This window comes from Aythya marila (assembly GCF_965140915.1).
Source record: "Aythya marila genome assembly, chromosome: 3".
NCBI classification, from domain to species: Eukaryota; Metazoa; Chordata; class Aves; order Anseriformes; family Anatidae; genus Aythya; species Aythya marila.
In genome coordinates this window covers 25,986,673-26,009,395 of record NC_139044.1, presented here as the reverse complement: position 1 = coordinate 26,009,395, position 22,723 = coordinate 25,986,673, and the positions used below count along the sequence as shown (strand labels likewise).

The 22,723-nt window shown below is 36.7% G+C and overlaps 1 protein-coding gene across 13 annotated transcripts in view; it reads right to left on the bottom strand.

The window, feature by feature from the left end:
- RYR2 (ryanodine receptor 2) overlaps positions 1–22,723 on the bottom strand; it is a 413,797-nt gene that overhangs the window by 90,941 nt on the left and 300,133 nt on the right. For 11 of the 13 annotated variants that reach the window (XR_014317119.1, XR_014317120.1, XM_082756062.1 and 8 more), the window contains 11 exons: positions 22,219–22,309; positions 21,293–21,433; positions 19,540–19,703; positions 17,049–17,127; positions 16,304–16,393; positions 15,035–15,172; positions 13,709–13,786; positions 12,625–12,700; positions 7,060–7,186; positions 2,821–2,936; positions 1,988–2,052 (listed from right to left, as the gene is read on the bottom strand). Coding sequence is in view for 11 of the 13 variants with exons in the window: in XM_082756062.1 (XP_082612188.1) it covers positions 1,988–2,052; positions 2,821–2,936; positions 7,060–7,186; positions 12,625–12,700; positions 13,709–13,786; positions 15,035–15,172; positions 16,304–16,393; positions 17,049–17,127; positions 19,540–19,703; positions 21,293–21,433; positions 22,219–22,309 (1,165 nt within the window). In the remaining 2 variants the exon portion in view is untranslated. The remainder of the gene's footprint in view (positions 1–1,987; positions 2,053–2,820; positions 2,937–7,059; positions 7,187–12,624; positions 12,701–13,708; positions 13,787–15,034; positions 15,173–16,303; positions 16,394–17,048; positions 17,128–19,539; positions 19,704–21,292; positions 21,434–22,218; positions 22,310–22,723) is intronic. The other 2 variants (XM_082756060.1, XM_082756056.1) reach the window with 1 other exon arrangement.

Sequence of the window (22,723 nt, the reverse complement as noted above, 5' to 3'; positions counted from 1 at the left end):
ATTTTTTTTTTAGTGTTTGTCTAGTTCTTATAATTTTTTTCATTATTATTCAAAATACTTAAATTGTCATCAGTTAAGCCAGCAGTTTTTTAAATATATTTTTATTTATTATTTTTTTATATTACCTCTGGGACTTGACCTCTTTTTTTCTTTAGGAGTATAAACCAGAAAATATAATTTAACTTTATCTCACAATTTAATATTTGCCCAATACTACTTACCCAGAAACAACTATTGCTGTTCATGTCTTTCAACATAGGTAGGTTTGAGAATAATTCACCTAGAACTGCCAGCACACTAATGGCATTTAATGTTAATTGCTATCCAGAATTCAAAAAACACCTTCACTGACTTGTCCACAGAAGTTTTCTTATTTACTTCATGTGGTGACCATTACTCAGTACTGCTACAGGTTTCAGCCAGGAAGAGATCCAAAATAAACAGTCAACATGAATCTAAAATTGCTTCCTTTTGGGTGCATGATTCAAAAGAAGGTGACTAATTTCTGAGTCAACAAACTTGGCAAGTATTGCACTATGGAAGTACTTCAAGAGATTACAATTTATTGCAGATATATCAGGTTTAGAAAATGCTGCAAATGCCTACCTTTGCTTATTCACTAATGAATTGAAAAGGTGCTTTGAATATGCAAGCAACATACAAGCTTTTGAATGCCAAAGCTGTAAGTAGATTTTCTTAATTTGTAATACATAAATCCTTCTTGGCATAAGAAGGAGTACTGGGCTCATGGGAACCTCAAAAAGTTCAACAAGGGGAAATGCAAGGTCCCACATCTGCTGAGGAATAACTCCACATAGCGGGGGTTATATATAACCCTTTCACACAGTAAAGGCTGACCACCCTGAAAGCAGCTCTGCTGAGAAAAGCCTGGTGTCCTTGTGGACACCAAGCTGACCATGAGTCGGCAATGAGCCCTCACAGCAAAGAAAGCCAATAGCATCCTGGGCTGAATTAGGTGGAGAGTTGCCAGAAGGTCAAGACAGATGTTTCTTCCCCTCTACTCAGCACCAGTGAGGCCCCACCTGGAGTGTTGTGCCCTCCTGGGCTCATCTGTACAAGAAGGGCATGGACATACTGGAGAGAGTCCGGGGGGTGGGAGGGTACAAATATAATTAAAGGACTGCAGGATCTTTCATATGAGGAGGGGCTGAGGGAGCTGAGATTATTTAGCCTGGGGAAGAAATGGCCTAGGGGCATCTCATTGGTGTAAATAAATATCTAAAAGGAGGGTGTAAAGATGGAGCCAGATTTTTTCCATGACAGGACAAGAGACAAGGGGCACAAACTGAAACACAGGAAGTTCTGTCTGAACATATGAAAACACATTAAAAAAAAAAAAAAATGATGTTGACTGAGCACTGGCACAAGTTGCCCAGACAGATTGTGGAGTCTCCTTGGAGATCTTCAAAAGCCATCTGGACAAGGTCCTGGATAGCCTGATCTAGGTTTGAGCAGTGGGCTTGGATCAGATGACCTCCTTCATCTCTTTCATCCTCAACCATTCTGTGATTCTGTGATGAAGACATCAGTATTGTTTTAAAACAAGGAAAGAGTGACAAGGAAGTCACAAGGAAGGTGACACTGAAAGGTTCATGACTGTATTAATTCCAGTAGCTATTGCTCATATTTAGCTGCCTAAAGAGTGTGGAAGAGAGAAGTCTTCTGAACTAGACAAAACCAGTAAATAGAAAATGTAAGGAGGTTATGAATAACATCACCTGATTAATTTTATATCATGAAGAAAAGGAATAATGACAGTATGAATATAATCCTGTAGGTTTTTTTCATGTCTGTATTTCATCCCTACATTATTTTCAAGCTATTTTTATTGCTACTGCTTCCAATCGTCAAAATAATTATTTAACACAGAAAGCTGTATATATAACAAAAATAATCACATCCACTAACACTTCCTCACTTCAACTACTTACTAGGTTGACAAATAATGAGCAAAGATATACTGTACTTTGGCAAAAAACTTGATTTCTTGTTCATATGGAAAGTGCTCTCCTTTGCCTCTACTGCCACCATCTGCAGAGAGAAGAAAATTTAGCTCACTATTATATATCCCAATTACAGTCTATTCTGCGTTTTTCTTTAAAAGTGTACACTATAAATAAGTAATATTGTTGGTCTTCAGATGTAGATTTAAGATACCACACACAGGAGTTAGAAGCATTTTATGACACTCTTCTGAGAAGAAAAAAAAGAGTCATAGCAAATAAAATGTGCAAAGAAAAATTGTCCAAATAGTCACAGATGTGTAGACATCTCATAGTCTAAAGAGATATGGATACTTATTTGAGATGAAAATCTGATCCTACATGTGTATTTTTCTAGTTATAGGCAACACTTTTGGAAGACTGAACTCTGATTCTACTTTAACACCTTTCTCCTGTAGTTCCCAGGAGAAACAAAATTACCAAATTTTTAATGCATTGTTACAAACATGTTATGTCTGTAAATGCAAATTTTTTTTAAACAACAAATTTACTGGTTAGAACTACCCAAATGAAATTAAACTTGGTTCTCTTCCCCCAGTTGCTATAAAAGTCACATACTATTGAATAATCTGGTACACATAAACCATTTATCCTTTATTCATTACATTTTCATCTGAAGAATGAATATGAATGAAACTAGAATGAATGTGAAATACATAACTCTTTAAAATTCATCATCAACTACAGAAAGCTAAAGGAAAAACTCCTTGTTGAAGACATTTTTATTTTTGGAAACTTTCAGGTTGCTTTTATAATTTCAAACTTCTTAATAAAAGAAAATGAAGGAGTACTATACCAAACTCCAAAATATACTGATGGGCTTCATCCACGTATCTTATAAGTTGCTGAAGGAAACTGTAGGCAAAGCGTTTCTCAATGGAAGGTGTGTCCAATTCCAGGTCCTTAAATCCTCTGAAATAAGAAGCAAATCAATTTTTATGTGTGCAGAAGGAATCAGATTAGTTTTACCTCTCCTGATGCCATTTTCTCTGGTAATACTTAACTGCTTATTCACATAAGAATGGTTCAGTTTAAATTAAGCAGTACTCTTGCAATTATTTACATTTTGAGCCATTTGTTAAGGTGCAATTAAGATTTCCCAGATAGAAAGCTGGCAGAAAAGGTGACTACTCAGATTAATCCAGTATCATTTTAATTTCTTTCCCTTACCTGTAAGGTATTACCACCTTTTAATGTCCTCCATGGATTGATTTTTGACTGAGGGAGTTTTGAAACTACCAAGATACTTTGATTTAAACAAACAAGCCAGAAGTAAATCTAGTCTCCCTCATTATGACTCTTACCTAGAAGTCTGTTTGACTGAAGGCACACTGAATAGCTATGTAGCATTTATGAAAATTTTGGTGGGGGGGAGGAGGGGAACAGAGGGAAAAGAAGTGTTGGAATTGCAATTTGCTTTTCCCACTGTGTTCCATCATAATCTGATACGAAAAGCCTATCTTCTTTCAACTAATCAACTATTAATTTGCAGAGAGCAGTTTCATGATGTAGGCCATTGTCTCCTAGCAATAAACTGCTAATGACGTAAGTGGTTCTGCAGGACCACTCTAATGACTGAACTTAAGGAAGCTATTCTTTACCAGCAAGGTAGTTTGGCACTCCATTGTCAGAACCATGCACATTGCTATTTTGCATGTTAAAAAAGTAAACCTACCAAACATAACTGTCTTTATAGTCTCATTTCTGTTCTAATTAAGAACATTGCTGATGGTAGGGTTCAGAAAGAGAGATTCTACAACTAAAACTGCTTTCTCAGCTGATACTTTTCAGGGTATATATGGGGCTGAAAGAATTTGAGATAAGGACAATAATTGGGAAATATGGACTGGATATTGTTAGAGTGTAATAATTGTGTTGAAAGGTGGTGAAGTGACAAGGGGTGGAGTGTGTAAATTGTCCACCTTTGTTGGTGTTGTGATAATGTTATGTTGATTTTGGTGTGGAGAATTTTTTGTGGATATAAGTGAAATTTGTGATGATTGCAAGGAATGCTGATGAATATATTTTAAAGATAATTAATTCTAAGGTGGGAGCATATACTTCATTAAGGGTATTTGATTAAGGACACTCTCAGTGTAAAAGGTGGTAGTAAGAAGGAAGCCATAAACAGGAACACAAAATGTGGTAGAGAAGGAATAAGGGAGATAATGTCAAAAAAAAACCACTCTCCAGTTAGTCATTGATTGACCATTAGGAAACTAAAGACACAACTTTGGAGAAAGCCGCATGGATTTTGTAACTCTATTTGGGATATCCAAAGGAATCACTGGCACTATGAAAGCTAATGATGGAATGTGAAGGGGAGAGGGAATCAAGGACAATCAAAGCTGGAAATAGACAAAGAAGGAACAGTCACACAAACTGTGGCCAGTCAGTAACAGCCATTCAACTAAACACTCCACCTGATCACCACAGTCTGTCCTGTCTTATTAAATCCTTTCTTAACTATCCCTCTGTGTAACTCACCACATCATTCATACATGTGTGCTGCAAGGAGTAAGTGCCAGGTATTGGCAAGATCAGGAGGACTGAATATTAGGACAGACTGGGGTTCTAAGTGCCCAAGGGCCTGTGGCACCAGCAACTGGAGAGAATGAGGGTCTCAGCACCAATAGTTGGAAAGGAGATAGCTCTTGGTAATGTCTCTACAGGTCCTGCATACTTTGAGCCCAGAGTTCCAACTCAGAAGGGAACTGCTGTGAATGGATTTGGTGCTAGCAACTGGAGTCAGATGGTTGGTGGGTGTTCCTAGCCTGTGGTGTCTGCAACTGGAGTAAGTGGGAGTCTCAGCTCCCAGACACTGGGGCAGGAATGGTGTGTGTCCCAGAAACCAGTCAATGGTAGGAGGATAGTGTCAGTGAGGTGAGAGTGTCAGCAGCAGGGGCTGGAGTGGGACCGTGGGTCACAGCCTATGTGCCTGAGTGCTGGCTGCTTGGGAGGAGTTAAATGATTTTTTTTTCTTCTCTAAACCCAGGGTGCATGAGGGTGCACAAGTGCAATTCACTAGCACACTTCAGGCTGGACTAGACAGTGAGTAGAAGGCCTCATGTCTGAGCAGGTATATCAGATGGTCAGACGATTCAAGGGTAGCCACAAGTGTAAAGTATTTGTGAGAAATGTTCCTGAATCTAGGCATCAGTTCACTTATGAGCATCAAAATGGACTAGCTGGCAAGAAAGAGACCTCTGAAGTGCGTAAGAGAGCTCAACATCCAGGCAAAGGTATTGTACAGACAGAGGCTGTGCTGGTACTCAAAAGATCCATGAATGTGCACATGCTTGTAAACTTGGAGAGAAAGGGAAAGGAGGTGGAATGCTTTCACTACTGAACTTCAACCTTTACCATCTGAAGTGGGGGAGGGAGGCTTGACTGTCTATAATTGTTTTATATGTGAGTTGAAGGCAGCACTTTGTCTGTAGAAGTCTGTGCAGCTGGGCATGTTAGCATTCCTTGTGTGTGTGTAGGTAGCTCTTGGAATCATGCTTAAATTCACAGGCAAGTTACATTCCATAGATTCCCTAGTTACCAGTTCTGAAAATGATCTGGGCACCTAGACTTGGTTAAAGATGAAAGTTAAGGTTTGTAGGGTCATGGAATGAATTAGAATGGTCACAGTCAAATAAAAGACTGGACAGGAAGACATGTATAGCTGTAAGTCAAGTGGTAAGGGGACAAAGGAAAAACATGAAGCAGATGCTTGTTTGTTTAGACAGCACAGTAGACACAGGGGCAGCAGGTACATGGAGTTTATCTTGATAGAAGTATCTGCATTTTACTGGCACAGGAGGATGCAGATAAGGCAGGAACTACTAACCAGATGATCAGTGTGTCCAAGTTAAGAAGTACATTACCATCCCTCTTAGCCTTCCCCTCCTCTAAAAAACAAAAGCCACTTTTCACTTGTGTTTAAGTTAGACAGTAATAAAAAGGATTAGTCCAAAAGGAACATGTAACCTTGAATATAGATGAACAGTCTTTTTTTATTTTGACAGGGGACAAGAAAAATAAACTTTGCTGACATCCATCTTCATACATGCTAGTCCACTGAAGGCAAGTAAATTGTATTATTTTAGCTATCTTGAAAGACTCTACCTAGAATTATTACATATGCTGTGGGACTCTATAAATGGACTGAATTTCATATAAAATTTAAACAAAAGGAAGTGGGCAGATTTCAGGCAGATGTGCTAAGCTAATTAATTCACAATGATTATTTAAATCCATCTCTGTGCTTGTTTCATTCTCTTACTAATATTCATATAAATACAAATCTCAGATATGCTTTCAGTCTTTCCTAGTGATTCATATTTCCTAAGCCATACTGATGAGGCAGACATTAATTTAATTAAAATTTTATTCACAATGTATTTAGTAGGTAAATATATGTCCTATTAAAGCCAAAGGGAATCCTGCAGAGAATGTATGCTAACTGAATTATTCATGCTATTCTGATTATTACATTTATTCACTATTATTACATTTATGCTGCAGACTATATCAGGAAACCTTTTTAAAAACATTGTTTTCATTTCACTTTATTTCAGTAACACTACAAATCAACTCAGTTAAAGAAAGGAGTAGTAGATTTTAGAAATGAAACTTTCTGATCAACACAATTGTCTAGAGATTTCTACAAAGAGGTGTAGGTGTATGACATATGCCTTTAGCCTTAATAGTTCTATCACTTGTAGAACATCAACAAATTTACTAACAGTTGGATGTATGGAGACACAATGGAAAGAAGAGGTATGTTACAATGTTGAGAGGATATACAGAATACACATGCATTCTGAAGAACAATGCTTGCACTTTCTGCAAACCCTAAAAACCATAAAACACTTCTTCCTTACAATGTTCTATATAAAGAAGCTGATCCTTACCCTCAGGTACTGAAACCTTAATATGACCCTTTGGTTTTGTTTGTTTTTAACACAGGGGAAAAAAATAAAAATAAAAAACACTACCAAGGAGTATTAGAAACCTTCTGTGACACTAGTAGTAAACAGAAAATTACCTGGAGACAATATATCCATTAATCTGAAGAAATTTCAGAATATCCTGTGCTTTTTCTCTGTCCTTGGCTTTTTCTTTGGCTGTTAGAGTGTCATAAGGAACAAGAAGAGGGTGGTTGCCTCCTCCTACTATGGAATATAGAAAGAATTAAAACATAGTTACAGTATCTGTTGACACAGTAAGTCCTGATATGCAAAAGCACTATTGTAATAACACATAGCATGCAAGTACAGCACAGCACAGCATAGCAGTAAAACCTAGTCTGAAGTACCAACAACTCATTTTTTGACAAAATTGCCATTTTTTTGTAGCAATTGCCATTGCTACAAAATTTTCAGATATAAACCTTAGACAGGGCTGCATACATAGTTCTAACATGATCAGTTGCTGTAGATACCAGGAAAATATGTTGGACTTAAAAAAAAAAAAAAAAAAAAAAAAAAAAACAAACAGTTGAAGAAGGAAAAAGTGCTTAACTGTTATGAACATGCATTATCATTACAACTTGATTTAATGAAATTAAATATATTTCAATAAATAACACATCATTTCACAAATGAACAAAACCAAGATCTGTCATTCCAACAGAGTTCTGCTTTTATACATTCTGATGAAAGCAAAAATGGTTCATGTAATTTAGCAAGCTATATGTATATCTAAGACCTATGAAAATGATGTAGTTCAATTCAATAGTAATGAATTAAAGTACTAAAGTAAAGTAATGAAAACTAGAGTACATTTTTCAGACAACTGCCAGTCTCATTAAAAGAATATCGCAAAAACAGAGAGGTGAACAGAATAAATTGCACTTGTATCGTTTATAAAAGGTGGTTGTGGTAGCTTCACAGTGATAACTAGCTGAACCAACTGCACTGTTCTCTTTCTCCCCCTCCTCAAAGACAAAGCGGGAGAAAGTATCTTGGAAAAAAGGTCATAGGTTGCGATGTGAACAGTGAGAAACTAAAAGCAAAATAAAAACACCTTCTATTCGCCAGGGGAGTTTTAGGTTAGATGTTAGGAAGAACTTCTTTACTGAAAGGGTTGTTAGGCATTGGAACAGGCTGCCCAGGGAAGTGGTGGAGTCACCATCCCTGAAAGTCTTCAAAAGATGTTTAGATGTAGAGCTTAGGGATATGGTTTAGTGGAGGACTGTTAGTGTTAGGTCAGAGGTTGGACTCGATGAACTTGAGGTCTCTTCCAACCTAGAAGTTCTGTGTCTGTGTCTCTCTCCCCCCCCCTTCCCCCCACCCCCCTTTTTACCCTTTTCTACCTTCTCCCTGAGCAGTGCAGGGCAAAGGGGAATGGGGGCTGCAGTCAGATCCTAAGGCTTCATCATCTGCCACTCCTTCAGTCATTCTGCCCCTGCTCCAGTGTAGGGTCCCTCCCACAGGATGCCACTCCATCTCGAACTGAGCCTGCGTGGGCTGGTCCTGTCTGCTCATAGGCAGCAGGTCTTCAACAACTGCTCCAATATGGGTCTGTACCATGGGGTCCATCTGTCAGGAGCGAACTGCAGATCCCCCAGACCCCCTGCTCCTGCATGGGCTCCTCTCCACAGGCTGCAGCTCCGGCCCGGGGCCTGCTCCTGCGGGGGCTCTCCATGGGCCTCAGCCTCCTCCAGGCCACATTCACCTGCTCCACCAGGGGCTCCTCCACGGGCTGCAGCGTGGAGATCTGCTCCATGTGGGACCCATGGGCTGCAGGGGGACAGGCGGCTCTACCAGGGGCCTCTCCTTGCACAGGCCACGGGGGAACTGCTGCTCCAGTGCCTGGAGCACCTCCTGGCCTCCTTCATTGACTTTGCTGTCTGCAGGGCTGTTTCTCTCTACATTTTCTCACTCCTCACTCTCCCAGCTGCTGTTGCACAGCAGTATTTTCTTAAATACTTAAATCTGCGCTCCCAGAGGCACAGCCAGCGTTGCTCCCTGGCTCGGCTCTGGCCAGCAGTGGGTCCCTTTTGGAACCAGCTGGAGATGGCTCTGTAGAGCAGCTTCTAGGCTCTTCTCACAGAGGCCACCCCTACAACCCCCGCTACCAAAACCTTCCCTAAATCCAATACAGTGATTTATTGATATCTCTCTAAATGTAGATGGCTAACTTGGCAAGAACATAAAGTAGCTATTATTAATATAAATATCTTAGGAAAAACAAACATTATTAGGTCTTCAATTTCTCCCTCATCACAATACATGTATGTGATAATTGCTACAAAACCCCACAGAACGGTAAAGGTAATTATCAAACTTATCTAAGAAAAAAAATATATTACAGTAAGTCTGTAGTAATATTGTAAAAACAAAGGAAAAATTCCCTCAAGAAAATATTGGAGACCTATTCTTTGCTGATTTTGTAAGCAACATAAAATTTTCCATGAGTCCTGAGTCCTTTTCAGTAAATGAAAAATGATAACCTATTGGCAAGTAAATTCTGGGGGGAAGTATAGCCTTTTACATTGAGATTATTCTTACTTTGTTATCACAAATGTGATCTAATTCCACATAGTACAGCTGAAGACAGATATGTAGAAATCCATGCAAGCATATTAAGTATATATGTATCTGTGAAAGTTAGTAAGACTATAACAGATTGTGAATCATAATTAGTACACTTGAATATTCAAGAAGGGGGATGCACTTGTATTTTCAGTTAGCTAACATACTTCCACGAGAAGCCTTAAATGAAAAATATAAGCATTTTCTGCATTTTCCTACATAGTAAAGAGATACAAATCAACAAAATCTAATTGCTATGATAAAGCTACTCCTGTTTGCACTTTACAAATGTTGCAGTAAATGCAACTTATTTTCAGGAAAGCACACAAATGCTTTAAAAGCTCTTATCATCTAACACCACTAAATCTCTACTTGGTTCAACAGAGATAACAGGTATTATCAGACCTCCTCTTTAAGAAGATTAAACTGAGCCAACAATGTAATGAGCCAATAAGAGCTTAATACACTGAAAGCCTCAATTTTTCTTCATTGTTAACCACAGAGCTGTTCTTTTTTATTCTAAGTTATACACACTTGGAAAAGACTTGAAAAAGACCTCTTAAGATTCTCCTAATTTCCAACCTGAACTTTCCCCGGAGCAACTTGAGGCAATTCCCTCTAGTCCTACCACTAATTATCTGCAAGAAGACGGTTACCCACAGCTCCCCACACCTTCCTTTCAGGTAGTTGTAGAGAGCAGTAAGACCTCCCCCGAACTTCCTCTTCCCCAGACTAAACAACCCCAGTGCCCTCAGCTGCTCCTCATAAGACTTGTGTTCCAGACCCTTCATCAGTTTCATAGCCCTTCTCTGGAGACACTCCAGGGCCTTGATGTCTTTCTTGTAGTGAGGGGCCCAAAACTAAACACAATACTTGAGGACTTGAGGTACAACCTCACCAGAGCTGAGTACAGGGGGATGATCACCTCCCTGGTCCTGCTGACTACACTGTTCCTGATACAGGCCAGGATGCTGTTGGCCTTCTTGGTCACCTGGGCACATTTCTCGCTCATGTCAACAGCCTTTCCCTCATCCACTAGGAGGGTTACCTGGCCATAGAAGGAGATGAGTTTGGTCAGGCAAGACTTGCCTTTCACGAACCCACACTGGCTGGGCCTGATCCCCTGGTTGCGTGATTGCACTCAAGATGACACGTTCAATCACCTTTCCTGGCACTGAGGTCAGGCTGACAGGCCTGTAGTTCCCTGGATCCTCCTTATGACCCTTCTTATAAATTGGCATCACATTAGCAAGTCTCAAGTCATCTGAGACCTCTCCAGTTGACCATGACCACTGATAGATGATGGAAAGCATCTCAGCAATCACACCTGCCAGCTCTCTCAGCATCCTCAGGTGGATCCCATCTGGCCCCTCCAACACTTACATACTTCTATCTGCAAAATTTCTGTAAAATTCTAACTGTCACATTAGCTTGTTACAGAAAAGTTATTTTGAACTTCAACAGAAAGTAGTTTTAAATCTGGCTTGTGATGTAAACTATAATTTAATATATTATATTAATATGTAATGTAGTATATAGTATATATGTACATGTTGTATGTAATATAAATAAATAATATCATCAAATAACCTATTTTGACTCCCACTAGTGTTTTAAGTTTAAAGTACTCCACAATTAATTCTGTTTGGTAATGTCTGTATATGTTACCAAAAACATCCAGAATAAATACTCAATAAAAATTTCAAGAAACATTACAAAACTGAAGCTACTTGAAATCACCTGTTCCAATGACACTGAAGTTTGCCTACCTGCTCCCCCACTCTCAATGAAAAAAGCAAAAAAAAAATGGCATGAAAGGTCTCATCACTGAGAATTCTCATGTTTTCATTAGAGAACAGTGGCACATAATAAACTGGAAGACATCTTGCCAACATATTGAAAAAAAATTTTAGAAAAAAAAAGGATAATCCTCCTAAACATACTTGTATACAAAGTCCACACTACTGTTCTGTTCTTTAAAAATGTTTTAAAAGAACGTATTTCAAGACTAGAATATATGCATACACACACATACATGAGGAATAAAACACACTCTTGAAGGCTAGGTTTTGTTCAACTGATAAATGCATTTACATTTCACACCAAGAAATTTCTCAATCAAAAGCCTCTTCTTCATTTGTTATAGCTGCCTCTAGTCATTTCAGTGCTATCTTCCTTTGCATAACACTGTAAATGCTATACAGCACTCTCATTGAACTGCTGCTCAAAGGTAAATCTGTGTTCAGAGCTGCTAAGTATAGTAGATGCATTCAAATATTAGATATTAGATATAGATTCAAATATCCCAGAATTAGTCCATCCTGCAGCTACCTAACCTGAATAAAATTTAAAAGAAAAAGTCTATAAAATTAAAATAAAAACTGTAATAAGGGGAAATATAATTAAAGGTATGGAAATTTATACTGATTTATCAAAGAACCCTTTCAGGTGTAACTACTTTTTCATAAAACTTCAACTACTGTAATTTAGCTAGAAGCTTATGTATAAAAATGCAAGCACACAATAAAAGGAAAAAAAAAATGTGAAATTTGGTGTATAGTGTTAGACTTCAGACCTTTGGATAACACAAAACCCTAACTTCAGTCATTTTCAAATGAAAACTTGCAGTTTCTCCAAATATTATTTCCTCTCTGTGCAAATATAATGTAATGCACAGTGAAAAAATATCTTTAACACATAAATAAAGAAATGTATTTAACTCGGAAGGAACAAGAGTGGCACAATATATCACAAAAATCATCACTTAGATAAGCAGAGATCACAGATCATATTCAATTGTTTACATGGAATCAAGGATCTGCTCTAGGTTTACCCATTTGTCAATTCAAAACACCCTTTTAAATTTACCTGAAATAAAAAGGGACCTCAAATGGAACAGAGTTCAGAGACCACAGGGCAATAGTCTGACATAAAAGCTAGAAGGAAAATGTATTAAGGTATCTTCCTGTATTGCAATGGAATTGGTAAACTACTTCAGCAAGAGATGTTACACTCAATATTATAAAAGCTCAGGTAAACTTCTAGACACTAAAAATATCTAGAGTTTAAATTACCTTTTGCTTCAAGCTCCATTTTCTTTTTCTTTGCCCATATGTTATGGTAGTTTTCAGCCATCATCTCTGCCATAGCCTTAGGAAAATGGAGAGTTCAATGATATGTGCTGCAATGGCCAACTCCCAAGGAAGAATAAATTTCTAGTTGATATGAAATAACTTTTGTGTACTAGCAGTTTCCATACAATTACACTGTAAAGGTTCACCAAAACCAAGAGTTTTTATTAAGAATTATGATATAGCATTTGTTTAGGATGGGTATACATAGGCAGTAATTAGGGACCTGATGCTGTATAGAGAACTGTTAAAACAAAAAAGAAGGAACCACACAGAGAATGTCAGACAGGGACTTCATTCTCAAATCAAGGTGAGCAAGAACCTTGCTAAGGCTCTGACGGCCTTAGTAAACGAAACAAAGGACAGCAGACCGGAGGACTGTGCCAGAATTGTTGGTGGTGGACATAATAGTTAGTAACTACATGGATATTGCCTGGTAGATGTGGATACTCCTTTGTGTAACCACACGGTTAGAAGCACCAACCATTTTACCAGGGACTCCATAGATGCAGACAGTTTTTTAATGAGCAGGAAATTCTGCTCCAGTATGCACAACGAATAAGTATATTCTTATAAAAACTCTTTCAGACTGGTAATCTAGAAACTAAACCCCAAACTTACAAGATAAACCAGAAAAGCTCTCTCCAGCCTCCAACTAGTAAGAACTACTACTGCCTACTACTTCTAGCATGAGACAACTTTTTATACTCTCCCCTCCTGTCCTCCTGACTGTATACTGTATATTTGGAGCTACAGAATTTTCTAGGTTTCATTTTTCATTTCTTTCATGGACCTACAGTAATATACTTCTTTCAAGATAAGAGAAACTTTCAAGCCTTTCAACACGAACCATGTTTTTTTGAAATAACAGAGAATCAAAAAGTAGTGGTGAAAAAGACAAAAAAATAAAAATAAAACTGTATCAAAAGAAATAACAGAAACCACCAAACTTGTTTTCAATAAATTAGGAGAAAATAAAAAATTGCATGGTCAAAAATGTTAGGAATATTAACTATTCCTGACTTACATGTACATCTCTGGAGAGGGTGACATTGCTCATGTCAATTGCTCGAGGACTGTAACCATGGGCTGCATCTACTGAGATCTGAATGACAAACATGCAGAACAACGAAGTTGTTGGAGTTGTACACAAAGTATTTGATATGAAGAAGTTAACATTTACAAGATATTGAAAGTAATGAAAGTACTTAGGAAAAAAAGTGCCTTTAGGGGGCAAAAGGGCCCCCCCTATATAGCCCATCTGAAAATATAGAAAGGGTGGTAAACTTAAGCTACATGTAGGTAAAGGTCTACATTTTTTGTTCCCAAAGACAGAAGTCATCAGACACAAACCCCACACATGTAAATACAAGAAAACATGTTTTAAGATCTGAACTCACCGTGAGTAACGATGTACTAAAGTTATGATTACATCTCTGCATTTACTAGCAATTTTTATCCAAAGAAGATGGTCAAATCCTAGGTCATCTACTTTAAGGTGAATTCAGGCAATAATCAAGCTTACAATTTTTTTCTATTCGAGCCTATTTCTGTATGGAATCTACTGAATATGATACTTGTCTGTTTCCTGTCATCCTCCCAGCTCAGAGAATACCACCAATTTGTCATTCTTTTTTTTACTGAAAAATTTGTCACTGGCTTGGTCATTACATTGAAACAAAAGGTCAGAAAAGGATAATTACCAGAGAGATGCTGGATAGCAAGAAATTAATTTGTATATACACCTGTAACAGAACACATTGCCAGTATTGTTCTACGTTATCTTAACAGCATTTTGATTTAAGAAGGCAATCCTGATGGAAAAAGAAATACTTTTAACATTTTCTGAATTTTGGCCATCTACAGATGCTGCATTAACATTAATATTTGTATTCATTTTCTGTTTTTAAAAAGGACAAAACAAAAATAATTTGCATCTGTACCTTTATTTATTTCTTTACTTATTTACATTAGCTACCTAATTCCAAAAAACATATCTTAATACCCAATATTGATGTGTAATAACCTACCAGATGTAATAATTCAACTAACTTTAAATCAAGTAAAAAAACAAAATCATATTTCAATTTTGTATTTATATATATATATATATTTATTTATTTATTTATTTATTTATGTTTATTAGCTCCTTATTTTGAAACAAGGAAAGAAATTCCAGGTTCAGTGAACAGAAATCTAAACCAATCTTCAGTGTTGTACAATTGCTTGTAAAATATACTTTCATACATTTGGTATGTATTGGAGTATTATTTCATCACTTGTAAAATCAAAGAATGGAGAGCATGTTTTGCATGATTTTTTTTTGCAGTAAATTTACAATAAAGTTACTTACTTGACTGGTTTGAGATATGCGGCGTGTCCGATTATACAGTGCCATAGAATCTCCTTCCCGTGTCCTTTCAATCCGCCATCCCCATGCTAGCATGGTTTTCAGTGATTCTTTGATTGGCCATCGATAAATTTCTTTCTCCTAGAAAAATGCATAGGCAATAATTACATTGTTTTTCTTGTAGCTATACAGAGGAAAAAAAAAAATATATGTATATATATATATATACACACACAGACACACACACAGAGGAAGGGAGGTGTTGGGCTTCTGCTTAGTTACACTGAGATGCAAAGGATTATACTGAAATCACCCCTCATGAAAAAGAGATACTACAATGAAGCAAATAAATCATACAAGATATTTCAGAGTATATTTATCATTTCAGAGGTGGGCAAAATCGTGGCCCTACAGCAAGCTGACTTATCAGGGATAAATAAGAGTGCTAATGGCATGCTCAGATATGAACTCAAAGGTAGAGTGGTTAATTATAAGGAGTAATGTGGCATTTTCTCTGCTTTATGTAACAAAACAATACAATCATAGAATCATTAAAAAGTATACAGAGGAAGAAACCTCTGGAGATCATCTTGCTCAACCTTTTGTTAAAGTCAGATTACCTAACCAAATTCAGTTAGGTTATCTAGACATGCCATGTCATGTCTTGAATATTTCCAGCATATTACTTCCCTGGGCAACCTACTCCAGTGTTTAATCAGGGAGAAGGATTTCCAGAAAGCATTTCTGCTGAAGTAACTTAATCCCACTGCCTTGCCCTGTCACTGTGCATGCCTGTGAATAGAATAACTACATCTTCTCTGTAACTACTATTTAGGTATTAGGAGACTGAGACTAGACCCCCTTGAGCTTTCTTTTCTTTAAATTGAACAAACCCAGTTCCTTCAACCTTGCTTCATTTATCAAGTTTTCCAGTCTCCTAATCTAATCCTGGTGGACCTCTGCTGGAGGAGACCAAAGACAATCTAAGTCTTCACTGAGCATTCCTGGATGACCTTACTGTAAGAATATACCCAGTTTCACCATTCAGACATGAGAGAAAATAGATTGACTGACCCACCTATTGTATAATAAAGCCCTATTGTCTCTATCTGAGATTTTGAGGAAGGCAACTATCTCACACTAGCTGATGCACTCAAAAAAAAAAAAAAAAAGTTTTTTAAAAAAGTGATGTAAGTATTAGGCAATATTTTCACAATGAAAGATACAAACTTTCAATCTCCCAGGATGAACAAGTATGAATAAATTCCTCACCTTTTCAGAGAGTAATTTGTATTGTTTCATTAACGGTTGCACTTTTGCAGATTCAGAGTATGTTTCACCATATGTCCACCCATTGGCAAACTAAAAACAGTAACAAATACAGAGAAAAAAATAGGGAAGAGTGAAAAAGTTCTATTTTTATTTGTACAAAGGAACAGAACAATTATTCTGTAGGTCTGTTCTCTTAAATTTCCTCTCTACTATTTTCTCAGTATTTTCTCAACCAAAATTTATATCCACATACAATGAAATCAATTATAAGAATACCAACGTTTTTAAAAATTAGTGATTTCTTGAAACAACCATTTCAACATATTTAATTTTTATTGATTTCCTTTAGATATCTTTATAGAGCAGAATGCTGTGTTACAGTTGAGGAACAGTTTTTAATACTTGGCACCAGAAACTATCTAAAGGCATAACAATCCAAAGAGTATTTTCCATTAAAAATATAAATTTTAGGTCAATAAAACCTTAAACAATTACCAAGAATATTTAATTAAAAGTCAACAATAAAAATAATGAAATGCTGAAACACTATTTTGAAATATTCATGTGGACTTATAGAAGTCCCACCTCCAAAAAATGTGCTACAAGAAAATGTATATTTATATCTTACCTACATACCAATTTGGAACATAATGAAAAATAATAATATTCATAGTAAAATATGTCTAAGATTAAATGGATACAAATAAATAATCTGATTTAGCTGTAAGAGGAATACAGACTTTACCTTTTCCATTGACCATTTATCATGAGAATGTTCTGCATATTTGTTAATGAAATATTCTAGCTTTTCAGGGATCGTGATGCTGAAAGTGAATGAGAAAAAAAAAAATCCGTTATACCATACATGCTAAAATGTGAATTTTTGTTATGAAGAAAAATTAAATATATATATATATATATATACAACATATACATCCACTCAAAGCATCTTACTGTGCTGGTTTCCTCACTTGCAGTTTGCTCCAAGCCCCAGTTAGAGACAAAATCTGACCTATTTAATGGGTGCTTAATGAGAACCCCAGCTGTCATAAGACTTTCGACACACATGTGTAAGTAAAATTCAAAGATACCCTGTACTCATGCTTTTTGTCATTTATTTCTATTACTAGCATTCATTTTGAGATTTAAGATATAACTATGACCTGTAGCTTCAGAAATGGAGTAATTTAACTCACACAGTCCTCTACAAATTAAGTGTCCTAACAGTTCTTTTTGAAACACATCATGTACTTTACATATTCCTATAAACTTCATTATATACATGAATACTTTAATTTATGAAAACTCAGAAGTTATATACTCAAGGGTTTATTTTCCAACACCCCATTGAATAGCTTAAAAATATAAAAATCCCTACTGAAACCAGAAATAAAAAATACACTAGTCATTGGTTAAGAATGTTTAAGCAGTAAAAGAAAAGTCGCTGTCCTTATTTATCAAACAATCATAGACAGAAACCCCTTCCAAAAATATATTACATATCACTATTTATCTGCATTCTTACAAATGAAGGGGAATAACTGCTTCTTGATCACTTTTAAAATAGCAAACTCTTTCTCCCAGGACAAAGAATTTAGTCAGCAAGTGTTACAGTGCCATCTACTGCAAAGCTGAAGAGTGTGGTTTTTAATCTTCAGTCACAAAGAGAATCACAGAATTGCAGGGGTTGGAAGGGGCCTCCAGAGATCAGCAGGTCTAACCCCCCTGCCAAAGCAGGTTCCCTAGAGGCAGGTTGCACAGGTAGGCATCCAGATGTATCTTGTATATCTCCAGAGAAGGAGACTCCACAACCTCCCTGGGCAGCCTGTGCTCAGTCACCCTCACTGTAATGTAAAATAAAATGATGTCATGTATAGTCAAAGTAACAGTCTGCAAGAGCCTAATAAGGCTGACCAGAAAATATTCACCCATCAGTTCATTAATTTATTTTTTTGTTTGTTTGTTTGGAAGTGTGTATTTTAGAGGGAACTCTTCTGATAGTATAATAACTTGCATTTAGAAATTTCAGAAATACAGTAAGTGGACAAGGACAATTAGGTTATATTATTGATATTATATGAATAGAGTTTAGACTGGTAAGCAGTGGGATGCAGGACTGGCATGTAAAGGAGTATAGGACTGGCTGGAAATGATAATGATTAATGTAGTGCTTTCTTTGTCTTGAATCATCATGGAACTGTTGACTCCTAAGGAAATGAGATGACTGATGATTTTGGTGATGTTAAGTAACATTTTCTGATGTTTTGAATTCATACTTGCTATTTACAATTTTCCCCTGGAAGGATACTAGAAGAAGTCATCTTTGATTAATTAACAGATAGTGTAATACCCTCACTATATTTTGTTAAATCTTCATATATCTTAGATACATCTTAGACAAATTAATTTTAGTGGTGATTGATGTGGGTTCCACATTACAGTCTAGATAATGGCTTCTGCTACCATATTTCAATGTGCACATGTGTACAAACATACTGTATCGAAAGTATCAAACTACTGACAGCATTTTGTTTTCTGAACATTAACACAGACAGAAAGCTCACAAGGGCAATTGAAGCAAATGTTCTACAAGTAGTATTTTCAAGATACAGTGAACAACCACACCACTGTAAGACGCTATTCTATACAAAGGAGAATACGGACCCAACTGTAGTAAAATATGAGGACACAAAAATTCTTTTCTGATACGTGTTCTTTCTAACTAATGTACTTAAAAGAGCATGGTCAGAGTCTGACTGCCTTGAGAGAATGAAGTATTCCTACATCCACATTATTGGTAGTAAAAAGAGACTATATGAATGCACGATCATCATCATTTTCTGCAGGTACAGGCAAAAAAACTGTGTCTTAGCACATGTAAATAATGACAGGGATGATACAGAACTCTCTGCTTCTCCTGTACATAGGAACATGCTATGCTGTCTGTAGCAGATTTAGAAAGGTAACTGGAGAGCTCTATCTGAGGCTGAAAATGCACTAATGTTTATTATGTTTATTATTTGTTTATTATTTGTTATTATTTAATGCTTTTCATTATTTAAAATTAGCAATAAAAAAATAAAATATAAAGTTAAGGTCTCCATTTTATCTAAAAGATGAGAATTCAGAAGAGTCATGATTAAAAGGTCTAACTTCACATCATATCCAGCAACAGACTCCATCCTTCTTTTACACATTCATTATAAAAAACAGTCGCAACAAAAAGAATTCCTTACTTGGATGTATCAACAGGTTGAGGATTAAAGTTTCCTTCTGAATCCATTGAAGACTGTTTTTCCATCATATTTACATAATTTGATTCCATATAGTCTGGAGGTAAGGCCCCTGCAACTGCACTCAAACAAGGCAAAGCCAGTTTGAACAATTCTTGTTCATATTTCTGTGGACCACACAAGGGATATAAAATGAATAGTCAATGGAAGCTACTGACATCATTAGTAAAATTGATACAGCTACATGTGAGAACAAGCAGCCACAGAATGACTTTCTTAGTGCAAAATCGAATTTCTGTTCTGAAAATAAAGGAACATGACTGCACAGAACTTTAGTCTATACTAAAGATATAGCTAGGATCAAGCAAGCCTAGCTCTTGCTGAAGTAAATGGAAAAAGCAGTGATATTACTGGGAGCAACACTAGACATTTTTCAAATGTCTGGTAGGAGAATACAGCACAGGAACATTCATAGCATTTCCCAATACTTAGATTTGAAATGAAACTCATAAAAGTTTAAGCAAGTTGGTTAAAATATTCACAGAAAGAACAATAAATAAATATGAAGGGATACTATTAAACTTTTGTCCACCATAGGGTTGAGCCAAGGGTGATCTAACTACAGCTTATTAAACTAAGGAATATGAATTAGAATTAGCATAGGTCTTTTCCAACAGACCCACAAAGATGATTGAGTCCAGCGGCCTGACCACTTCAGTGCTAATGAAAAGTTAAAGCATACATGTATTATTGAGGGCATTATCCAAATGCCTCTTGAAGATTGACAAGCATGGGGCACATTACAAGAAAGCCTGTTCCAGTGTTACATAACCCTCATGGTAAAGACATTTTTCCTGATGTCCAGTCCTCCTCTGGTGAAGCTTGGAGCTATTCTTACTTCTCCTGTCATTGGTAACTAGGGATAAGACAGGAGAACCTCTCTCTTTGCTTCCCCTCCTCAGGAAGTCACAGAGAATAGTGAGATTGCGCCTCAGCCTCCTTTTCTCCAAACCCGATAAACAAAGTGTCCTCAGCCTCTCCTCATAGGACATGCCTTCCAGTCCTCTTATCAACTTGTTGCCCTCCTGCATTCAAGTATCTTAAAATCCATTTTATACTGCAGAGACCAGAACTGCACACAATATTCAAGGTGAGGTTGTATCAGTGCTAAATATAGCAGGAGAATTATCTCTTTTGACTAGCTTCTGGCTATGCTGTGTTTATGTTTAATGCATCCCAAAATGCAGTTTCTCCTCTTGGCTGCCAGGGCACACCACTGACTCGTGCTGAGCCTACTGTCAATCAACACCCCCAGTCCCTCTCTGCAGAGAGGGAGATGAGTGGCTGGAGAGCAGTCCTGGTTTTTACTTCACAAACTATACTTCCTTAAATCTCCATCTTTCAGCTATGTGCAGATGCTTGAATTTGCCTGTAGGTCTCTGAAATGTAGTTGACCTGTACAGATACACTTCAAGGTTACTTCATTATAAATATATATATATATAGAGAGAGAGAGAGAGAGAGAGAGAGAGAGGGCATTACATAAAGAGCAGACAAAAAGGTATACCTATGTTTAAGCTGAAGATAGAACAGGAAGATTTAAACTAGAAGTCTTCAATTTACTGAAGCCTGTATTTTTCTTTTAAGGTAGATAACACAGGGTTGATATAAGCTAGGTAAAAATAACAGATTACAAAAAAAAGAAGTTGCACAATAAAGCTCTTGTTAGCAGTAGACGGATAGTAATATGAATTACCTTTTGAGACAAAGCATCAAAAATACCCCAGAACAACTTCCTGGATAAATGAAGTTCTTCTTCTGAGGCAGCACCAAAATTACCCCATCCACCTGGCAAACAATAATACTTCCAGCATCTTTCATAATGATTCGTCAGCAACTAAAACAGAAGATATTTCAAAAGCAAATAAAATATAGCTGCCGGGGTTCTGCTGTTCTGGCACTCAACCTATACAGGCACTTCCAGAACAATTTCTAACTTTTATAAAGAAGGCATATTATGTGATTATTCTTTAAACTTGTGGTGGACATACCCACAGTACAAGCAGTTTTTACTTTTTAACAATACAAAAAACATGTGACAAAGGATCATTTTTCCCAACACCACCAGAACCCTGACAGCTCAGATGAAGACAAGAAGTCATTTCCATCAGTATGCTGCTATTCCAAACACTGCTGTTGGTTGGGTAAGATAACAGAATCATGATTTACACTAGTTCCCAATTACTCTTTACGTGTCTGGAAGCTATTCAACAGTAACTACCAGTGAGACCATCTCTTCTCTGAGCTGTGAAATGTGCAATCAACCTACCCTCCTGTCTTCTATTACAATTGGCAGCAAGCTTTATTCCCTACCTTTCTTTCATTACAGACATATTTATTCTTACATTGTTAAAAAACTACAGATTATCAGGGGGTCAAATGAAAAAAACATTATGAAAAAAAAAATTATGAAAAAAACATTAGACACGGACTTCATAATTCTATGTGGATGGATGCAAATTAAACTGATTTCCTGCCAAAAGTGGTAGTTTCTCTCTACCTCTCAGATTATTGCAGAGTGAAAGCAAGGTAACAAAGAAGACAGAGAATATTCTCCATGGAAGTATTTTCTGTTGTATTTTGTTACAAGGAATGTTACTGAAGATTAAAATGGCTATTTACCTTGAGAGGCATCTTTGCATGTTCATTTAATAGGGGAACATCAAATACCAATCTCCTCAGCAAATGCTGCATCATGGAAGGCCTCAGTTGCCTAAAAGCAGATAGAGGATTTCAATATGGTGTACCACCATAGTTGCATGTAAATAATTAATAAATACATTAAGGTAACCTGTCATTTCTACACCATTAAAATTCTTCAGATTCATAGAATCATTCAGGTTTGAAAAGATCTTTAAGATCATCTAGTCCAACCTTTAATATAAATCTTGAAGAGCTCCAGGGATGGTGACTCAACCACTTCCCTGGACAGCCCAAGTAATAAACAAAATTCATTAAGTAATTGTTTTAATTTTTTTAAAAATCTCAGTAATAGCAAAATAACCAAAGATATATAAGCAATTAATAAAGTAGCAAATTGAATACAACCATTGTACTTAAAATGTCACAAACATGGTTCAGCAAAAATTCTTAATTATGCTACTGATGGCACAGTTCTGCATTCTTG